The sequence below is a fragment of the Suricata suricatta genome, chromosome 4 (genome assembly GCF_006229205.1).
Source record: "Suricata suricatta isolate VVHF042 chromosome 4, meerkat_22Aug2017_6uvM2_HiC, whole genome shotgun sequence".
Taxonomy (NCBI): domain Eukaryota; kingdom Metazoa; phylum Chordata; class Mammalia; order Carnivora; family Herpestidae; genus Suricata; species Suricata suricatta.
This window is the reverse complement of record NC_043703.1, coordinates 29,501,330-29,523,163: the sequence shown is the minus strand read 5'-3', so window position 1 is coordinate 29,523,163 and position 21,834 is coordinate 29,501,330. Positions and strand designations below refer to the sequence as shown.

Sequence of the window (21,834 nt, the reverse complement as noted above, 5' to 3'; positions counted from 1 at the left end):
TTTTAGCTAGCATTTTAGAACTAGCCAGTAACTGGCATTTTGTGATGTAGGCGGCTTAGCATGTCTGAACCTTGGTATCCTCATCTCTAAGATGAGTCCTGTGTCATGATTGTTGTAAAAATTGAAGCCATATATGTTTCGCATAGGAAAGTTACAGAAAATGGTAGCTACAATGATGAATCAAAGCACAAACTGCTGTCCTTGATCTGGCCGAATGTAGTTTAGATGCCAACCTTTCCTGGGTTTTATAGTAATAATCTAAACTTTGAGCTGACAGCTTTAATGCTTCTGCAGTTGTTCAAGCACATGGGACAGGAAGTATCTGACTGCAGACACGTCTGGGTGAATAGGCACCGCTGACTCCTTTACTGCTTCATGGCCTTTCACCCGGTAGAGATGCCCGCTCGGTAGGAGGGCATTTCTCAGGGGACAGGTCTCCACGTAGCTGTGCTTCCATTAGTGCCATCAAACAGGGTTAAGGGTCCTTTAAATGTCTGATGACCAACTGAATGAACACTGTCTATTCATGGGGAAAAGGCCCCTCAGTAAGATGATGAAGCAGAGACCCGTTTAATATGTAAATTATGTTCAGTTTCTACTAACATTTGAGTGCCTCCTGAGAGGTTAATACGTTATCTTTGAGTTCTCCTACAAAGCCTAAACACAGATATTATTTACCTGATCAAATGAATAAATTGAGGCTCAGAAAGTCTAAAAGACATTTCCAGGGCTACCCTGCTACTGGTTAATGGAGCCACATTTTGAACCAGTTCTGATGACTGGATGGGAAACATGATCAAGCAAGGTTTCATTGTCAAAGTATAGTCCTCAGACCAATGCCTGCACCATAAATTTACTGATTCCACAGGTCTCTGGTCAGCCATAGATACTGATGGGAAACTTGTTTTAAAGTAATTTTGTCTCTGTTGAATCTAATAAAAAAAATGGGGCTTGTAGTTTTGTATGTCTTTGTTTTTATTTCATGTCAAGGAATTAATTTTTGTTGTCTTTTTTAAAACTGCAGGTACTTCAACGGTCTAAAAATAAAAACCCAGCCCTTTACCATAGCTTGAGAAGCACTGGATTATTTTGCCTACTGCACAGAGGCAAAGTCATGCTGAAATATATAGGGAGAACTTTACTTCACTGCTTCCTATTTAGCCTTTGTATTCCTGCTAATAGTGTAAACATTCCTAATTAATTTTGCCTTCTAACTTGCTCTTCCGAATGTCACAAACTTGGATCTTTGCGTTATCACCACCTAGTGGTTGAAATCAGGCAATGCCAACTTCTGGATTCTTGAGAAACTTGATCTGGGGAAACAGTATTTTGGATTTTCTAGAACTACACTGGGGTAACATGCAAAAACTCTTGTGCCACATCTGTGCTAACTGTAAAGCACAGAACTTACTTCTGTAGCAAAGACAAATGAGGACATCTGGACATGGAACCTGAATTTTAAAGCAAGGTTCTAAACAGTTACATTAAATTTAAGATTTTTCAGTTCCTATGAATATTAACAAATGAAGAAATTTTGTGAAAGAAATAGGTAGACTCAGGTGACGAGAGCATAAAATTCATTAGTACTTCTTAAGAATTTATCAAACTTGTCAACTGTACTTACAAGGTGAAGCAGATCTTTTCAAGTAGAGATGGTTCAAGAACACGCTTTAAAAACGGTAGTTGAGAAACCAAATTATGGCCAGGCAGGAATTTGCCAATTCTACCATGTAACTTAAATGTGACTGCTATTTTTCTGTTAAGTTATAAACGTATTAAATTTCTAAGAAACCATTTTGTTGAAGTTTGAATTGGGCCTTTTAATATATCCTCACTTACTAATTCTGGCTAGTATTAAGTAGACCCATAAAGTGCCATCAAATAAATCTTAATATGTACATACAGGAACATAGTCAAAAGGTTAAAACTACTAAACATTAAATATTTGGAATCTTCAATATTGGCTCCTTTGAAATCAGAAATAAAGCCTTACTTAGTAAACTTCAGTTTTATAATCTCATCTGGGAGCACTTAATGAATTTTTGGGACTTTGGTTCCTTTAAGATGACTTTTTTTGTTTGTTTAAGAAATTGTCGGTATGTTATATAAAGAACGATGTTCCAAAACTACACGCATGCTATTCCCCTGTTCAGAGTCAAAGTTTGGCTGGGCTGGCCAAATTTGGATTCCAGCATCTTCCTATTTAACCTTCATGGTTCAAATAGGTTACTATGCTCTCAAACTTTCCTATCTACATTTTCTCTCCCCTACTTAAAACAAGATAGTCTATTAATCTTATATTCTTTTACTTGGTTATTCTAAGGATAAGCTTTTAGTTCACTTCTGGAGTAAAGGGCTTTGTGTCCACTTTATATGCCCTAAGATGTGTCTTTGTGTTTAAAGTCAAGTTGAGGGGCACCTGGGTGGCTCAGTCGGTTAAGAGTCTGGCTTCGGCTCAGGTCATTATCCCACAGTTCATGAGTTCAAGCCCCACATCGGGCTCTGTGCTGACAGCTCAGAGCCTGGAGCCTGCTTCAGATTCTGTGTCTCCCTCTCTGACCCTCCCCTACTTGTGCAGTCTCTGTCTCTCAAAAATTAAAAAAAAAAAATTAAAGTAAAGTTGGGTGTCAGGAAGCAGGTAAAATTTTTCTGGCTGCTTGATAACTTTAAAACCACATATAAACTGAACCTGCAAAGATTGTTCTCAGCTATGTATGGGGTAGGAATTACTTATAACTTATTAAAAGACCTAGTTCATGAGGCACCTGGGTGGCTCAGTTGGTTGGGTGCCCAACTTCAGCTAAGGTCATGATCTCACCTTTCATGGGTTCAAGCCCTGCACCAGGCTCTGTGCTGACAACTAAGAGCCTGGAGCCTGCTTCAGATTCTGTGTCTCCCTCTCTCTCTGCCCTTCCCCTGCTCGTACTCTGTGACTCTCCCTCTGTCAAAAATAAATAAAAACATTAAAAGAAAAATGACCTAGTTCAAGCCTAAGCCTTCTTCACACCAACACCTCTCCCATCTATCTATTCTAAGCCTTTCCATAAATATAAAAAATTATTTTTGAATGCAATAAATTGATTTAATCCTTAGTCATGCCTTTTTTTTTCTGATAGTATTGTTAAAATACCCCAGATTACTAAGGGAAATTGAAGTTATTTTCTGTAAGTTGTTAAAACAGGAAATGAAAATAATTTCAAATTTAAGAACTATTCTTTTTTTTTTTTTAATGTTTGTTTATTTTTTAGAGAGAGGCAGAGACAGATTGAGCTGGGGAAGGGCAGAGAGAGAGGGAGACACAGAATCCGAAGCAGGCTCCAGGCTCTGAGCTGTCAGCACAGAAGTCAATGCGGAGCTCGAACCTACGAAGCATGAGATCATGACCTGAGCCGAAGTCGAATGCTTAACTGAGCCACCCAGGCGCCCCAGAACTACTCTGATTGTATGAATTTATGTAAGATATTTCTTTATGAAAAGGCTACCTGGGTTCAAGGACTTTCACTAAGAATTCTGTTTCAAAGTAATCTGTTTTATAAATTCTTATTCTAAAAACAAAGAGCCTATTCTTTTTAACTTAGCCATTTATAAAATTTGAAAAATAAATTTACATTTCATGGTCAATTTTTATTTCCTATCACTTTAGTCATCAGAACTTATTTCAAGAATAGATCTCATTTACCTAATCTTACATCTTTATAATAGTCACTTTACCATGAACGTATTCAAAATTAAACACTATTAATCAAATATAAATTTGAAACTAAAACCATAAATTTGTAATTTTAAGTTGTTGGAAAACAAGTATATATGTTAGTGTAGTTTTTAAAAATTATAATACAACAGCATTAGTAACTATCTTTATTCTCAAATTGATAAAAGCATTTAACATATATACTTTACAATATAAACAAAGTAAGTGCTATGCATTTTGCTTAGAAAGTGACAAAGTATTTCAAGCATTATATAATTCAATTTGTACAAAAAAGGAAATTTCCAAATACAGCTTTGGTTAGTAGAACTGAGTGTGTACTGTCAAATCCATTTTCCAAAGTTGTTCAAGGGAAAAAAGGCTTCATCCACTATCACGTGTTATTTCTTGTACAAAGCTTTTTACTATTTAGTAGGAAGGGAAAATATTACAATAACTGCTTTTAACTTCCAAGTCTGGATCAGCCTTTTTTCTTCTCATTTACATATGTGGCCAGAACACCATGACTTTTGAAAAGTATAGATTAGATAGAAAATCACCTTTTACTTTATTCTTAGGAAGGTAATCTATTTAAAAAATAGATTAGATCTGTAAGACTGTTAGCTTCCATAATTACCAAGATGCTTTCTAGAAGTTTCAAGCATTGCTGTATTATTCCATTGGGGGTAAATCACTTCTGATTTCCCTTAGGAAGGTAATATCTATTAGCATAAATGCTCAGAATCAAAGCTTATATAATATCTAAAAACAACTAAATGTAGCCCCAACTTAATATTTTTATAGCAATGTATGGTTTACCTTTATTCATATGAAAGTAATAAAAATGCTACCTAACTTAAATAATGTAAAATAGCGTTTTAACCAATCACAAAACTGCAGACATTTTTCTATTAAAATTTTCCAGTCCACTGAGCAGTATTTACTCAAAAATATGATTATGAACTTAAATATATCCTCTGTTGAGTTCACTTGTTTATACTGAACAAGTGGTGCTCCTTGTATGATTTTTGAAATTCTACTTATGTAACTATTTAATTCCAAAATGGAAAATGAGCCATCACTAAAATTCACTGGAGAATAATATTCTTTCATGGAAATAATTTATAAATATTTTAAAGTTCTACCTTTAATTACTTCAATTTGGCTTTTTAAAATAGATAAGCTTTTCATTTCAATTACTGTATAATACTTCAAAACTAGCTTAAACAAAGAAACAAAACCAAGGAGAACTGGCAAAGCATTCCTTACTTTACATAGGATGCCTCAAAGTGTCACATACATAGTAACATATCACAGAAGAGAATTTATATGGTTTAGCAGATTATAGAGCAAACCTGAAAGTTTATACAAAACTAAACACTGCCTCCCTTCTATTCTGTTAATTTTCTTTTAATTTGATCTTGGCTCTGTTTATTATCCTTCTATAATAACCACTGTGTGACACAATCCAGTTTTCTAAGAGATCCAATTACTTATACATACCTCTTTAAACAGCTCTGTTACATTTTTGAGAACATTCAACTAATTTCTTTCATTCGATATGATACAGCCCACATTTTTCTCACAAAATGCTCACTGTCCTGAGCTATATTAAACACCTTATAACAGGTGTATGTATAACTGAAGACCCTAAAATGTCAAGTTTACATTTTAAAAAAATGCATAGAAAACATAACATTTTGGAAAACTTCTTAGTACTCACTTCTCGGATATTATACAGGTTTTGTTGCTTTCAGACTGTAAAATGTTTTATCTTTATAACTGGCTAGTACCTTCAGATCTGAACCACATTTAAAAATTTTTTTCTGAGATTTGACTGCTATTAGGCTAAAGAAACAGATGAAGTTTTCTGACCAAAATTGGTCCATGGGTCTTCCAATAAACAATCCTTATATATTCAATGCAGATATGAAATTTCCATGCCACAAAATAGAATTACATCAGAACTACGGGAAATAAACTCTTATTATAATACAATATTCTTAATGTTAAGGTGCTATTCATCATGCCCTACATCATTCAGTCTTTACCAAGTGGGCATCATGTCTGGAAACCACACCCTACCAAGATGCTTGGATACCTCCCAATGGATCTGCTCCAAGCTATATTTTTGGTCAGGAATTAATACTTCTTCCATAATGGATAATTGAGACAGGCGGCCACCACACATCTTCACAAACTCAACAAAGGCACTACATGAGACTTCACATTCCCCTAGTCCAATAGCTGACAAATTTTTACAACGTTCTGCTATGCGAATTAACTCTTCATCAAGTGGCCGTAATCCATTAGCACATACTACTAGTTCAACTAGTCTAGGGCATGTCATTCCCACACGGCCAAGCACATCTTTGCTTACTGATCTCCCAAAGTAAAGATGGGTGGCAGGTATTTCATACCGAAAGAATGGATCAAATTCTTCTTCATATAAAAAAAAATACATCACTAAGTTCACTTTTGGTGAATGTCTAATGAAAGCATCCCAGCTGCTTTTCTGAATAGTATGGAAATGTGTCTGTCCAGGATTCTCACTGACTACATCAATGCGCAAATGTTCTAATCGAACATGTTTTTCAGAAGATAAAGCCAGCAGCAATTCATCACTTAACAAGTGGTAATTCAGGGCCAGCTCACGTAAGCCGTGGCATTGATCAGCCACACAAAGGATACCTAGGAAGCAAAAAGACCTAATTATTTATAAATTTTTGTACAAGCTCATCATCTGTTCAAAAATTTAATCAAGTACATGTCTCAATAAAATTTTACCATATTTCCCTTATCATAAAGCTCTCCAATTTAAAATTTGGTTATATGGTTGAACTAGCAGAAAGTTATAAACATTTAAAAACCTATTACTAATTCTGTCTATAAGAAAATGAGACCAATTATAAACCTAATACCATAAAAAGAAATAAAGCTCATTTATCAACTTAACAACAATTATAAATTTTTTTACAGCTTGATTATTTATAGAGAAATAGAGACGATAGAGAATCCCAAGCAGGCTCAGGGAGGTCAGTGCAGAGCCCGATGCAGGGCTTGAACTCATGAAACCGTATGACCATGACATGAGCTGAAACCAAGAGTCAGACACTTAACCAATTGAGCCCCCCAGGTGCCCCAACAATTATAAATTATTAATAAATACTGATAACCCTTGAACAACACAGGGGTTAGGGGGACTGACTCCTGTATAGTTGAATATGTATAACTTTTGACTCCTCAGTTCATTATTAATAGCCTACTGTTAGCCAGATGCCTTACTGATAACATAAACAGTCAATTAATACATATTTTGTATGTTCTATTATATACTACATTCTTACAACAAAGTTAAAGAAAATATTAAGAAAATCACTAAAACAAATATACTTACAGTATAATACTGTATTTACTGAAAAAAATCCACCAGTATGTGGACCCACAGTTCAAACTCATCTTGATCAAGGATTAGCTGTATGTTATGAACCATAACTAAGGTTTACCCCAGTAATGCATGAACAGTGTCATATTTTTTTTTTAAAAAAACTGATTACTAACACCAAACCTATAGGCTAAGCAAGGAAAATTACATGATCATCACTACAGAGGCCAAAAGACATTTTTGGAAATTAAAAACTTAATTCTAATTAAAAAGAAAGGTTTCTAGCAAGTGAGCAACAAAGAGTTTTTTAACAGCTAATAGTATATAATAAACATCAAATCTCTAAGAAAAAAATACCAAGATACCACTAGATAAATGACTCAAAGTTAACTAACCAATTCACATTAATGGGAATAGTAATTATAACTAACAAACTCCAGCATATCCAGAAAGCAGTTCTGTAAATGGTTCCCCATACTTAGCACACTGTGCTTCAGAAATGCCCCAAACCCTATCAAGCAAATCTTAACCAAAGGCCAGCATCTGATCTCTGAAATGGCCTAGTATTGGAATTCTACCCCAGAACAGATAGCCTGTAGTACTTGACAAATGACCCATACAAGCAATTTTTTTCTTGTGTTTAGAAACAAAACACACATCATATTATCTATTACTTATTGTACAAGTATGATATGTCAGGTACTAGACACATTATACCACATATACTCAAAAAATCTAGAAAAAGAAATTATTTCTACTTTGAAGTTGATTCAGCTAAAGACAAACACAGATGGAGAGACTCTTAAGTTCACGTGCTTGACTTCTACTTGAGAAGCGACAAGACAGAGGCACCAATAAGCCAAAGCTTAATAGCAGTGGGAGGAGAACATAGGCCAATGGAATCAGTGAAGAGAAAGCCTGAATCACAAAGTATAGGAGTCACCAAAAGAGAGAATAAGACAACTGTGCCTTATTATTCAGCCACTACAAAGTTTCTGTTTTCTACAAAGTATGTATTTTGAAATAAACCCTCATTACCCAATGTAACCTTAGCACATCTCTGTTCTTTGCAATCTTATAAAGCTTGATATAAAAAGAAAACAAATACTTGGGGAATGGTAACCAAAGACACAAATAAAAGAAACTGACATATCATTTAATAACTATTAAAGCTGTCTGGGGCACCTGGATTGCTCAGTAAGTTAACTGTCTGACTTTGGCTCAGGTCATGATCTCACAGTTTGTGAGTTTGAGTCCTGCACTGGGCTCCGTGCTGACAGCTCAAAGCCTGGAACCTGCTTCGGATTCTGTGTCTTCTTCTCTCTCTGCCTCTCCCCCACTTGTGCTCTGTCTCTCTAAAATAAATAAATGTAAAAAGAAATTTTCAAGCAGTTGTGGCAGGCAGAATTCTAAAAGTTGTCCCCCAGATTCTATCACCTAATCCCTAGCACCTATAATGTGGTAAGACACCACCCCCATGACTATATTATACAGCATAGTTGACTTTAAAATAAGACTGTCAGGTGGTCCTACTCTAATCACATGAGCCCTTTAGAAGTTTTCTTTGGCCACTTGCAGAAAAGAAGTCGTCGAATGGCACCTAAACATCAAGTAGTAGACAATTATAAGGACTATGTGAAATAGGAAAAATGCTTGATAAAATATTCAATGACTAAAGAACAGAAAAAAGCCCTTAATTTCAACTTAGAAAAAGAAATAGTCCCAATATGCAAAATACGGAAAGAAAACATGCAAATACGTTAAATTTTAAATTAAAATTGTCTAAGGTTATAGTCTTAAAATTACTTCAAGCGCTCTCTTTCATTTCCCTTCCCCTTCCTGAACAACTTGCTCAAAAGCCATGAGGTAAGAGCAAGCAAGTTTATACTACTCTATCAGAATTAATGTGTACATTTAATAAAAGTAAATGAACATAAGATGTAACCGGACAAAGAGAATAATGAACTCATAGTCTCACTGAGAAACCAGAGACCCAAAAGCTCTCACAAAGAATGGAAAGTGCTGTTTAGTTATGTTCAAGCTGCTATGGAAACAACACATGGTGGTTCTAAACCAGAGAGGAGAAAATAAGAACAAAATTGGATAATCTGAGCTGAATTCTGAAGGCTGGCCTGGTGTTGGCTAGATGAAGAAGTGGGAGGAAAACGACATATTCCACAAAGTACAGTGCACTAACCACACACGCACAGGTACAAAGAAGCTTAGTGATATAGGACTCAAGTAAAAGCTACACGTGAATGAGTAGCAAACAAGATTAAAGAAATAGGTGGAGGTCAGGATACAAAGGACCTCATACATTATGAAGCTATGAAGTATGGACCTCGCTCCCAATAGCAACCCATACAGTAGATAGAAAATGTGACCAAGGTCATGTAAGAAGTAACTGCCCAAAGTCCATTCTTCTTCAGTTCTAGACTATTTAGATTATCACCTTCAGTAATAATCTAGGAGTGGCAGAAGCAGCTAGGGAAATACTACAGTAGACCTAGCCATTCCTGTCACCAACACTCTCCCTGTAGGAGACATAGGACACTGAGTAAGAAATCACTTTCTTGGGGGAAGACCAGGCTTTAGTCATGGCAAGAAGGTCTTGGTAGGAAGTATTTTGTACAGATATCAAGGATTTAACATGGTCTATTAAAACCAGGTTTCTTAAATAACACAGACAAAAGACTGGGAGGGATATCAGCAGGAGGATGTGTCAGAAGTGAAGCATCAGAAAGTAGTAATACCAAGTGTGAGTTTATACTTACAACACAAACTATTTGAAATTTAAATGATCTGAAACTGAATAATGAATGCAGTAATGCTTAGAAAATTCTATACAAGAAAAGTTGAAAAGAGCTTTCATAACACTATTCCCCATTTGATAGGTTCTTGGCTCCAAAATTCAAATTAGGGAAAGGGTTATCTTGCAAAATGTGAATGAAGGTGGCAACTTCAACACAACTCTCCTCCCTCTACACAGTAAGAAGAAAAGCAATTATGAGATTGCTCTGATTCAAAACCTACCCTGCTGGCTCAACTACAATTAAAGAAAGTTCTATTTTACCTAAAGGGAACCTCAGGCAAATCTAATACTGTCCTTTTTTTTTTTTTAATGTATCCGTTTTCTAGTGCAGATTGGACACAAGTTGCCAAATAAGAGTAAAAAATGTGTCTAGGCTAGGAATGCTATTGTATTATGACATTAAAAATGTGTTTATGCAAAAGAGATGAAATAATCATATTAACCCACTCTCTAGGTTAATCAGTTTTAATTCAATAAGCACATCAGTACATTTTAGTAAAATGTGATCTGGCAAGAAAGACAACATACCTGCAGGAGAGACATGAGGACAGCTGCTCATTTTCAGCAGCTTGAGGGTGTCGCTGTTGTTGGCCACCAGGACTTTGAGGGATGGATCATCTACTGGGGTATCATCGATCTTAAGCGATGACAAGGATTTGGAATTTACAAACACTACTGTCAGTGCAGAAATAAAGTGAGACTGAAAAGCAAAAAAATGTAAAAAAAAGCTTCAATTTTGAGACATGAGAACTGGGGGAGTGTTCATGTAAGACACGTGGTTAATCCGAACCAGAACTGTTTTAGGGGTAGCATCCTTTTGCTCTATTATTGGGGATATGGCTAAAAAAAAAAAAGGGAGGTAACAATTTGCTATCTTTGAGGAAAGTCTTTTTACCTGTAGAAAAAAGAGATTTCAAGCCTCTAAACACAATAATCACTGGTAAGTAAAAAGATGAATTACAGAATCCGATGAGGATGTCCAGTGTTTTGTGGCCCTGAACTGCATTCTTTTTTGGTCGGATAGTTAATGACCATTAATACAATAATAAAATTATTAGCATAATCATTGGAAATTAAAATAACTTACACTCACTAAAAGCTCATGGAAAATTTGATTCTAAAATAAGCAAAATCATATCTAAATAAAATGCCAAGTTTAAAACTCCTTTAAATGTTAAATTATGTACAATATTTTCAAGCCATTTATTTTAATATTTTTCCACAAATGTACCATTTATTATTATCCCATTTATTATATACATGTAATTATTTCTTGAACACAGAATCTGACCTCAAGGAACCACTGTAGAGCAGCAGGAATCAAAGCACAGTCAGAGTGTATAACATGGAATCAGCTAAAACTTTCCATGAGTAGGAAAGAGATGTCAACATATGCTCCAACACCATCCTCTACCTAACCAATCTCACCCTCCACTTAGCTCTATAAACTCACTACAGCAATGAAAAGGAATGAGGGCAAGCCAATAAAGTACAAGAAAACACCATTTTCATGATGACATTCCCTAATTTTCCTCTACAACTAAATAACTGGTTAACTACTTAAATTCTGATTAAGTAACTTTTTGCCTATTTAAATGTTAACTCTTTCTCCTAATATTTTCACCTCAAACTCAATTATATCTTGTACAGTCACACTTCATTAGTATACTCATGATTGCATCCCTGCCTTCTTTTTTCCATTTCCCTCAGATTTATCTCTGGTCAAATATACTTCTTTCAAGTTCTCTACAGTTCTTCCAGGATTTTCAAGGTATAGCAACACCCTATTTCAATCTTCTAAAGAGCCAAAATTGGGGGTGGGGAGCAGTAAGGAACGACATAAGCATCCTAGGCCCATTTAACAAGGAAGGAAGCCATCCCAGATGCATCATAGTTCCCAAAGACAAAACTACATGTAACTGCAGTACTAGTACTAGATCTGTATAACAATAATCCTGGGTAATAAGAAAAAAAAGGAGGGGCGCCTGAGTGGCTCAGTCAGTTAAGCGACCGACTTCAGCTCAGGTCATGATCTCACAGCTTGTGGGTTCAAGCCCCACATCAGGCTCTGTGCTGACAGCTTGGAGCCTGGAGCCTGCTTCAGATTCTGTGTGTCCCTTTCTCTCTGTACCTCCCCCATTCACACTCTCTCTCTCTCTCAAAAAATAAACACTAAAAAAAATTAAAAGAAAAAGAAAAAAGGAAATTAAACTTTGCAGCATTAAATTTTTGTTTTACATATGCCGTATGTGCTTTTTAACTATGGCATAAACATAGAAAATCAATTCAAAATATATCATTTCCCATATGAGACTTGAATAAGGTGGTACTATACCATGTAAGTCAGTGCTCTCAGAATCTACTGGATGGCTCATAGGAAGGGGAAATTCAGAATAGGGAAAGTAACCAAATTTCTGAATTTCTTAGATGATTTTCATGCACATTAAGTTTGAGAACCTCAGTGCGGACTCATGTACTTAGAATCTTAAAATGCTGAACAAAATCGCTTACCTATTTCCCTTATTTTACATGAGGAAAACATTTTGTCTCAAATGTATGTATTTAAAGAACCTTTTTAAACACCAATTAAGACTTTGAAATCAACTGGTGATACATTTGTTATGAAAATTCCATTCCATAACCATCTGAATATAATACACACTCAATTTAGTACTATTTCTTCCTGAATCATCCCATTAAATTAAACTGTTAGATATGTAAAAAGGTATCTCTATCTTAATCTGCAGTGTGCTCTGAAAAAAGCCCTTTCAAATTACTGTTGTGTGCTAACCTACCCGTCATTAGCTAACATACGCAGGAGGTCTTTATCAGTTGCCTTTCTAAAAATGTACTTATTTTTCTATTTTAAGAGTCTAGTTATTAAATACACTATCTTATTATATGCAGCCTCATGTTAGAACATATTTATGAACATAAAGAGTTCACTGTTCACCCCTCTCAAAAAAAAGGCTTTCTTTAAATAAAATCTGTAAATTTATCCAAGTACACTAAATTTGCTCAGGAATAAATCTTTACACATTTACCAGAAGCTATACCTATTCCCACTACTGGCACTACTGTCTTCTTTTCTTTTATTGTAATTTCACCAATCTGCTCTGTAAGTCCAAAAAGGAGCTGCTATATGTTTTCTAATATGCTTATTTCTCAGATTGTCTCTTTTAGTAGGTCCTGTTGTAACCTCTGCAAATTCATTCACTCTTTAACTTTTCCCATCAAGAAGCAGAGAGTGATCAGAAAAAGGAAAAGCTTTATTAAAACTCCTATTGCCTGGCATTCTAAACAGTAACTAGTTTTCCATATGTACACTATTTTTCTTATACTCCCATTGTCAATACAAGAAATGGGCAGGGATTCTATTAGATTTCTTAGTAACAGTCAACAACACAAAACCAGCAAATTACCTTTGGTAAATCCATAAAGCTTGGCCGAGCCGTTGAAATAAGTCCAAGTGTTTTTAAAGAGCAATTTACCAGTTGCGATAATATATCACAAGCTGCTTCAGCTGATTCTTTGCTGCTGTCCACCTTAGAAAAGAACACACCATTTACCTATGCATATATATACATTTCTCTGTGTAACCTTAATTTTGTAGAAGAAACAATTATGAGTCTATTACATTACAAATAATTAATACTCTTTCAATTATTCACTCTCACATGCAATGTCAGACTTTTCTGAATCACTGAAAAATTTTAAGGGCAATTGTCAAGACTTAACTTTCATTACGACATAATATGTATTTAATGTTGAAAGGACTTTACTTGGATTTTCAGTTGATTTATTCCAGACCATATAATATATAACCTAATGGAACACATGAATTGATAATCTTTGAAAAATCATTATATATTTGGTAGTGGATCCAATTCTACATGTAAATACAGTGTCTATGGTATACATGTTTCAAGGCACCAGAAAGTGAATGACTGTTTACGTAGAAGGTTCAAATTAATCACAGCCTGGGATTCATCATTAACGATCTTAATGGAAAGATGAATGTGAAGCAAAATGAGGACCTCCAACCAGGCAAGTATGAAAATCTGAACCAAACGTAGCTGCTCCCACACACTCATGCATAGACACTTTCTGGGGAAAGAGTAATATGGCCAAAATACTCCTCTAGGATATAAGAAGGAACTCTTTTTTTTTTTTAATGTTTGTTTATTTTTGAAAGGGACAGAGAGTGAGTGGGGGAGGGGCAGAGAGACAGAATCTGAAGCAGGCTCCAGGCTCTAAGCTGTCAGCACGGAGCCCAATGTGGGGCTCAAACTCACAAACCGTGTGTGATCCTGACCTGAGCTAAATTTGGACACCTAACTGACAGCAACCAAGGTGCGCCACTTCCCCATTTCAAAAAAAAAATTTTTTTTAAGAGAAGCTCTTCTATCAAAAAAGAAGTTGTTCACTGGGAAAAAAAAAAAAAAAAGAAACCTTAAAAGAGAAGAGTTAAAAGTAACATGTTTACTTTCATTTCCAGATTGATGTATATTACCTTAACCCAAAAATGTTCTGAAGAGCTGGCTGTAAAACTGATAGACTGTTTCAGAGCTGCTTATTATACTTTCCTTTGGCTAAGTATTTCTATACAAGTGGTTCCTAAAGTGTGGTCCCTGGACCAGCCACCTCAACATCACCTGGGAACCTGTCAGAAATGCAAAATCTCATGCCCAACCCAGATCAGTCATTCAGAAACTCTGGGGGGTGGGACCCAGCAATCTTTGTCTCAACAAGCACTCCAGGTATTTATGATGCACATAAAGTTTAAGAACGACTGTTCACTAATACTTGACCACAAGCCTGTCTGACCTCATCGGTGATGAACAGAACACAAATATAATCAGAAGAGCTCAGGAGTATCTTGCAATAAGGCTCTTCTTGCAAATCAGACAGTATTTCCTCAGGAAAATAACCAATCCCTAATACAAATGTTTAAACTTATAGAGCAAATGGCTTTGTGAAGGTTATACAAGAGAGAGACAGCTGAACTGTACCACCTGGCTGTAGAAGAGTAACACTGACCCAGCCAATCCGCTGGATGGAATTGGTCTTTAGACCTAGGGAATTAATGTACTATACTTCTCTTTTTCTAAAATTTACCATTAGAATACTCTTAGACAACTCACAGATGACTGAAACCAAAAGAACGCTCTTCAAGCTTCTTCATGGGAAAGTGGAGGGAGGGACAACCACTCGAGGAGTTCCTGAATTTGTGTTTGATTCTCTCCCCTTTACTTGCCCTCAACTGGAGTTGCCAGAAAACATACAGGACCACCCATTTAGAGAAGTATTATATCCCAAATAACGAATGGGACATTTTTACACTTGAAATTATTCGTTGATTACCTAAAATTTAAATTAGGGGCGCCCGGGTGGCTCAGTAAGTTAAGAGTCCCACTCTTGATTTCAGGTCAGGTCATCATCTCACAATTTGTAAGTTCAAGTTCCCAGTCGGGCTCTGCGTTGACAGTGAGGAGCTTCCTTGGGATTCCCTCTCTCCCTCTATCTTCCCTTCCCATGTGTGCTCACTCACTCTCTCACTCTCTCAAAATAAATAAATAAACATTAAGAAAAATAAAAATTAAAATTCAATTAACAGGCATCCTCTATTTATATTTGCTAAACCAAGCAACCCTATACTCAGTGGACTAAGTGCCTTTGAGCATTATTCTTAGACGATGGCCATAATGCGTCCAGCCATTCCTATCAGGAGACCCACCAGGTCTCTACTCTTCAGATACATATGGGAGAATAAGCAGGTAATCTCTGTCTAAGAAAGAATGACACTCTTGAGAGCAGACAAGACTAGTTTTGGCAAAGAACTTGAATTAAGAGCCACTGCTTTATCTAGGTTTAATTTGATCTTTTAACAACTGCTGGCTATGGGTAATCAGGTATTCGTGTGTTACTTTTCAACAGTTATCAGGTATGTTAAAGATTTAGTACACATGCCTATATTCCATTATTCGTCCCCAAAATAAAATATACTCCTCTAAACCACTGGGATTCCTTAAACTACTCTAGACATCTCAAAAAGCCACCCCATTTCAATCACCTCATCACTGCATTGCCTTCTGGCAATGTAAAGAAACAAACGGCTCTCTTCAGCATTCTTCCACATACCTTTCTCTATTTCTCTCTAAAATATATTTATCTAAACCTTTTACATAAAATTGCTTTATCTCCTTTTTCTTTGAAAACCCCGTATCATAAAGCCATCAATAAGCAGAATTCAGTCTCTATTAAACAGTAATAGCAATTAAATTTTAGTCAATCATAATCTCCATTTTTTTTCTTTTAAAGAGAGCGAGCACGAGCAGGGGAGATGGGCAGAGGGAGAGAGAGAATCTTAAGCAGGCTCTGTGCTCAGTGTGGAGCCCAATGCGGGAGTAGGTCCCACAACCCTGGAATCAGGACCTGAGTGAAACTGAAAGTCAGAGGTTCTAATGACCGAGCCACCCAGGCGCCCTACCACATTTTTTATTTACTTTACTGTATATATTTTCCTCAAACTTATTCACAATAATTCAATGTGACTGACAGCTTTGGTAAATGACTTATGCTTATTTAGTAGTTGCTTGTGTTCTTTTAAGAAATTATGAAATAACTATGATAAAGGACTTAATTAAATTATATTATAATTAATTATAATTATATATAATTATTTCTGTAGCTTCTAAATGATTTAAAAAATGTTAATGTCTATTTATTTTTGAGAGACAGAGACAGACTGGGAGCAGGGGAGGGGCAGAGAAAGAAGGAGACACAGAATCAGAAGCAGGCTCAAAACACAGAATCAGAAATGGGACTCAAACTCACAAGACATGAGATTATACCTGAGCCAAAGTTGGAGGCTTAACTGACTGACTGAGCCCCCCAGGGAACCCACTGCAGCTTCTAATGTATATATAATAATTCTAAGTCATTAAGAACTTTCTCTAAAAAGGCAGTATTTTAAAAACATGAGAAGATACATTAGTTTAGAATAAAAATAAAGCCACTAAATATGCTTTATTTTTTTTTAAAAGGATTTAAAGTATTACCTTGAAGCTGACATATTGCAGATGGTTTGAATGTCTTTTAATAATCTGTTTGATCAGCTCTGGATGTGTAGCTTTCAAGTAAGATGTAGCTGGCTGATTCAGTTCAAATTCAAAACATCGCCACAAGTCAGGCATGTGAAATACCTGGTTCCAGTTGCGACAAACTTGTGAAGCATGAGCCCGGTCAAGAAGAGGCAAATACTTAAATACTTGGAGAATAATGTCCTGAAGGAGATTACCCCAATCACAAGTCTGAGAATGCTCATTTGTAGTCCTCAGTTTCTTAGATTTCTCTGCAGTACCTTCTTCTGATGAATTATGGTCACTATCTCTTCCTCCTCGTTTCATCCTATTCAGGAAAAGGCATCATGTTTTTTCATATTTAACTTTTGAATAGCAATAAATCCAACATTCATTTTTCCACTCAGATACATATATGTATGTTTATAAATGCAAACACAAACATGAAGAAATGGACCAGTAATTCAAGGAGAATATCTAAACAAAATATAATGAAAAATGCCAGCGGAGACCAACTGTTATTTTATAAATTCTATACAAGTGTTTTTAAACCTTTGTGTTTATATTGTATTACTGGGGGGGGGGGAGAGATAGCATGATTTTGAAACTAAACCAAAAATTACAGTCAACTAAAAGGAATATAAAAAAGAACCTACAGTGACACCTGCTAAAGCTTTCTTAAAAGTCATCTAAGGATACCTGCTATATTTGAGTTCTTGAATTCAAGGAAACTACAATCCCAGGAATCTCTAGAGAAGATGTGAATTAAATAGCCAATAGATCTCTTCACATTAAATAGTCTGTAATATGTGTTACTGCCAGACCCAATCTCTACTTAAAATAAGCAAACCTACCCCTACTATGCATGGTTTGGTCTGGAATGTAGTTTCTTCTTCCAACAGATCACTTACAATTGCAATGTCTACCCTAAGTGTATTTCCAAATGATATAAGTATGTGTGTATTCTGTGTATTTGTACTATCTTCATTCCATTTGTTTCTTTGAACTAGTCTTCCTGAAAACAGTAGTATGGCTAAGAGAAAGGGCTCTGGAATCAAGCTCCCTGGGTTTGAATTGTGGCTCTACCTTTCTCTGGTTATGTGGCCTTGAACATATTACTTGACCTTCCTGTGCTTCCGTTTGTAAAGTGGGGGTAACAACACACAGGATTCTTGTGAGGAATTATATAGTAGTAGCACTTGAAAAGAGAGGATGTTGAACTCAAATACAGGAAAGCAGTCCAGTATTAAAGACTTTAAAGTGTATGACAAAGAAATGAAATGTGTATGTGAGAAAATACAAGAACACATGCTTATATATGAGAAACACACACTGGAACTGGATTCACCACATTACGGTAGTAAGTAACCATAGTAAGTAAGCGGGATTATACTGTACTGTATTCTATTAATAATACAGTAGTAGGATAACAGTGATGGCATTACAGGTGAATTTTTTGTGAGCATAGGCAGGGGAGGGGCAGAGAAAGACAGAGAGAAAGAATCCAAAGCAGGCTCCACAATGTCAGCATGGAGCCTGAAGTGGGGCTCCAGCTCACAAAACTGTTGAGATCCTGACCTAAGCTGAAATCAAGAGTTGGACACTTAACCACTAAGCCACCCAGGTGTCCGTATGCCTCTATGTATTTCTTTTAATGTCAATCAATTACATTGTAATCAGGCAAACAGGTCTTGGTGTGATTTGTTATTTGGAAAAATAAGTGATTGCAGACTACTCACTAGTACCCCTATTTAGTTTAGAGCCTGCAACACTTTTGTACCTCCAGAGTAGCTCTGGCAGAGTAGTAGTTTGGATTTGGAGTCATAGCTTCCGAAATGAATGGCTTGTGGCTCCAACTCCCTTCTTCTGGCCTATCAGTGTATAAGAATTTCTAATTCCTGTGTGGGCTGAAGGATGCGTATATGCAAGACTCTTAACCAAGTAGGTCTCTGCAGGCTCTTTATCCAGGAGCTAGCAATACCTGTGAAAGAGGATTGGGTGCTGGAAGAAAACAAAACCGGCAAAGCCTCCTGGCCTTCATGCCATTAAAATCTGCCCAGGAGGTCTTAGCATGTATGCAGTGAATTCCTCATTGATCCTACTTCCAAATTTGTGAGTTAAATTCTACTGAGGAAGGAGAGGAAAGGAGAAAACTGAATGACAGAGGTGATGGCAAAAGGGTAGTTTTATGGAACATTAAAACTTACTTGTGAATCTAAGAATACATTTTGTAACGTGTTTAGTGAAAAGATAGTATAATTCACAATACAATCTTTAATACAAAAACAATCTCTTCTAGTAATAATGTCCCACTAGAGGGTGAGGTATCAGTGTCATTATGACCCATTTTTCCTCTTTACCTTATCCTGAAGGCTTAATTTTAGCATAGAAAATTTGGGTCAAAGAACAAAGAGTTTGCTATCCAGCAAGTTCATAATGTGGCTTATAATTTCTCTTCTGACTACCTAAAACTACTTATAATTTTGAGATATCTCGGAGATTCAAAACAGCATGAAGCTGTCTTTACAATTTCTACTCCTCATTATACAGTGTCGACTGCCTGTTTCTGGAAAAAATTTTCTAAAACCATTACTATTACTTAAAGATGGAATAATTCGTTTTCTTTACAATATATGAATATATAAACAAAAATAAAATGACAGCCTAATTTAGACAACTATCTTTGCTAATGCTAACAATAGGTACTTTCTTTTATCAATTACGGTTTTAAATACAGTATGTTTCAATACCTTTTCAAGTTGAGGGGAGCAAAAAGGTGACATATTAAAAATAAGTATGCAACAATGAGGAAAAGTATCTCTTGGTCCAGATGTAAGACTATATTCACCAAAGTATATTTTAAGCGCTTACTAGTTTGTGAGTAGCTGAACAAAAGTCTGTAAATTAGCATATGTAATATGACCATAATATGTCAGAATTATAAGCTATCTCGTAATAGAAAAAAATGCAAGGTCAAATGCTGATAAAAATGGTCTATTATCCTCATTTATGCATGAAAATAACACTGTAGGCATCTAATAAAATTTTTAAATGTCAATTTTTCCATGATGAGCTCATTTATTCATGCAAAGATTTATATTGCTTCCAAAAGTAATTTATTAATTCTATTTATACACAGAGCTCTGCTCTATAGAAAGTTAAGCCATTCAGAGCATCCACTGGTCTGCAAAGAACTTACATCAAGGGAGTATTTATCTCCTACTTTTAGTCAAAGTGAAAACACCTCCTGCAATGAAAAGGAAAAGTGCGAGGAGGAAGCGGGACCACACGTCAGTAAGACTCGGTAAAGCACTGAAACCAGACCTCTTCAGGGCTCCAACGGTTCAATTTAAAACTACAGCTTTTCTAGGGCCCAAATAATTGATGAAACTTAGGTCACTAGAACATTTGGTGAGGGACTGATACTGTGAAGCACCAAAAGGAAAAAACACATTAATGAGGAAACTAGAGTAGTTGAGCAGCTCAGAGTTACTGAACTAATCTTAATATTTCCATACTCTCTGAAAGTAGTAAATTTGTTCATCAAAGAGCAGTGGAGAGCCCTTCGGCTGTGTGTCCAGCACTGTATTAGATACTTTGAGTAAACTGCATGTAGTGATTTTATAAGCCCATATGTACACGGCTCTACAAAACTTGTTTTAGCATCACATTTCCTTTCCATTTGCGTTCTGCTTTGACTAATAATCAAAATTAATTTGCATTCTTTGGCTGGAATACAAGGGAAAAAACCCAGTGGGAAGAGATTAACTCTCAGAACTAGATGGTAGAAAGAGTGTGGTGGTGACAATGTCATCTGTAGAAAACTCGGAATTGATGGCATTTTTATAAATATTTCAAAATAAAGGGGAGAGGAAAGACTCTATTAAAAGATCTCAGGGGCACCTGGGTGGCTCAGTCGGTTAGGCGTCTGACTTCGACTCAGGTCACGATCTCGCGGTTCGTGGGTTCGAGCCCCGCATGGGGCTCTGTGCTGACAGCTAGCTCAGGGCCTGGAGCCTGTCTTCGGATTCTGTGTCTCCCTCTCTCTCTCTCTGACCCTCCCCTGCTCACACTGTCTTTCTCTCTCTCAAAACTAAATAAAACATTAAAAAAATAATAATTAAATTAAAAAAATAAAAGATCTCGGCCACTGAATCGGACATCATCAGCAATAAAATAATAGTAACCTAACCGCTTAGCTGGGAGACGCAGGTCGGTCACTGACTAGGCTGCTTCCTGATCCCTGTCGCCAGCCCCACCTGAACCCGCGGCCCACGCGCAGCAGCTCCTCATCACAAGTTGACCAAGTTTGCCACTGGGTTCCGGGGCCGGGCCGTCCCCTCCTCCCGCGCCACCGCCACGGATTGGCTCTCCCTGACACCTCTCACGCGCGCTCTCCGGAGCAGTGTTTTGACATCTTTACCGCCCCTCGTTTATTCAAGCTACACGCACGGGCACGGCCCACGCTGGGAAGAGCCTGGCAGAGCGCGAGTTTACGGTGCCTGTCGCCAACCCTGCCAAGGACAATAAAAGCGGGCGACAGCAGCCCCGAGCCCGCACTCGCACCACGCCTTGTTGACATGTTTTGGAGCAGGCTTCGCGGGGAAACGCCCCCAAGCAGGCTCTCGCGTCTGGGCGCCGCGCCCCGCCCGACGCTCCCGAGGGGCAGCCCGCACCCCCGACCCGCCCAGCAGCCCACGAAGATCTGCGGACCCAGCCCAGCCCCGCCGTCACTGCGGGGCTCCGGCCCTGCCCCTTCGCCGTTACCTGCTGCCGGGGGCGGCTTCCCCCACGCACCACCCCGGGCTCCGGGGACGGCGGCGGCTGGTCCCGCGGCTCTCACATGAGGCCCCCCGGGAGCCCCGCT

At 37.1% G+C, this 21,834-nt stretch overlaps 1 protein-coding gene across 1 annotated transcript; it reads right to left on the bottom strand.

The window, feature by feature from the left end:
• Nucleotides 1-3,843: 3,843 nt before the first annotated feature.
• On the bottom strand, nt 3,844-21,828 carry FBXL3 (F-box and leucine rich repeat protein 3). The gene is made up of 5 exons (XM_029936587.1): nt 21,735-21,828; nt 16,947-17,295; nt 13,308-13,430; nt 10,414-10,585; nt 3,844-6,379 (listed from the first exon to the last, which is right to left on the bottom strand). Exons 2-5 carry the CDS (start codon nt 17,292-17,294, stop codon nt 5,736-5,738), a joined length of 1,287 nt encoding a protein of 428 aa, XP_029792447.1. The 5' UTR covers nt 17,295; nt 21,735-21,828; the 3' UTR covers nt 3,844-5,735.
• Between the last annotated feature and the right edge of the window lie 6 nt (nt 21,829-21,834).

Coding starts and splice junctions, on each gene's coding strand:
- FBXL3 (XM_029936587.1), bottom strand. CDS start 17,294: ATGAAACGAGGAGGAAGAGATAGTGACCATAATTCATCAGAAGAAGGT. Junction 10,586..13,307: donor GCTTTATGGATTTACCAAAG/GTAATTTGCTGG, acceptor TTTGCTTTTCAG/TCTCACTTTATTTCTGCACT. Junction 6,380..10,413: donor TCCTCATGTCTCTCCTGCAG/GTATGTTGTCTT, acceptor TTTGCTTCCTAG/GTATCCTTTGTGTGGCTGAT.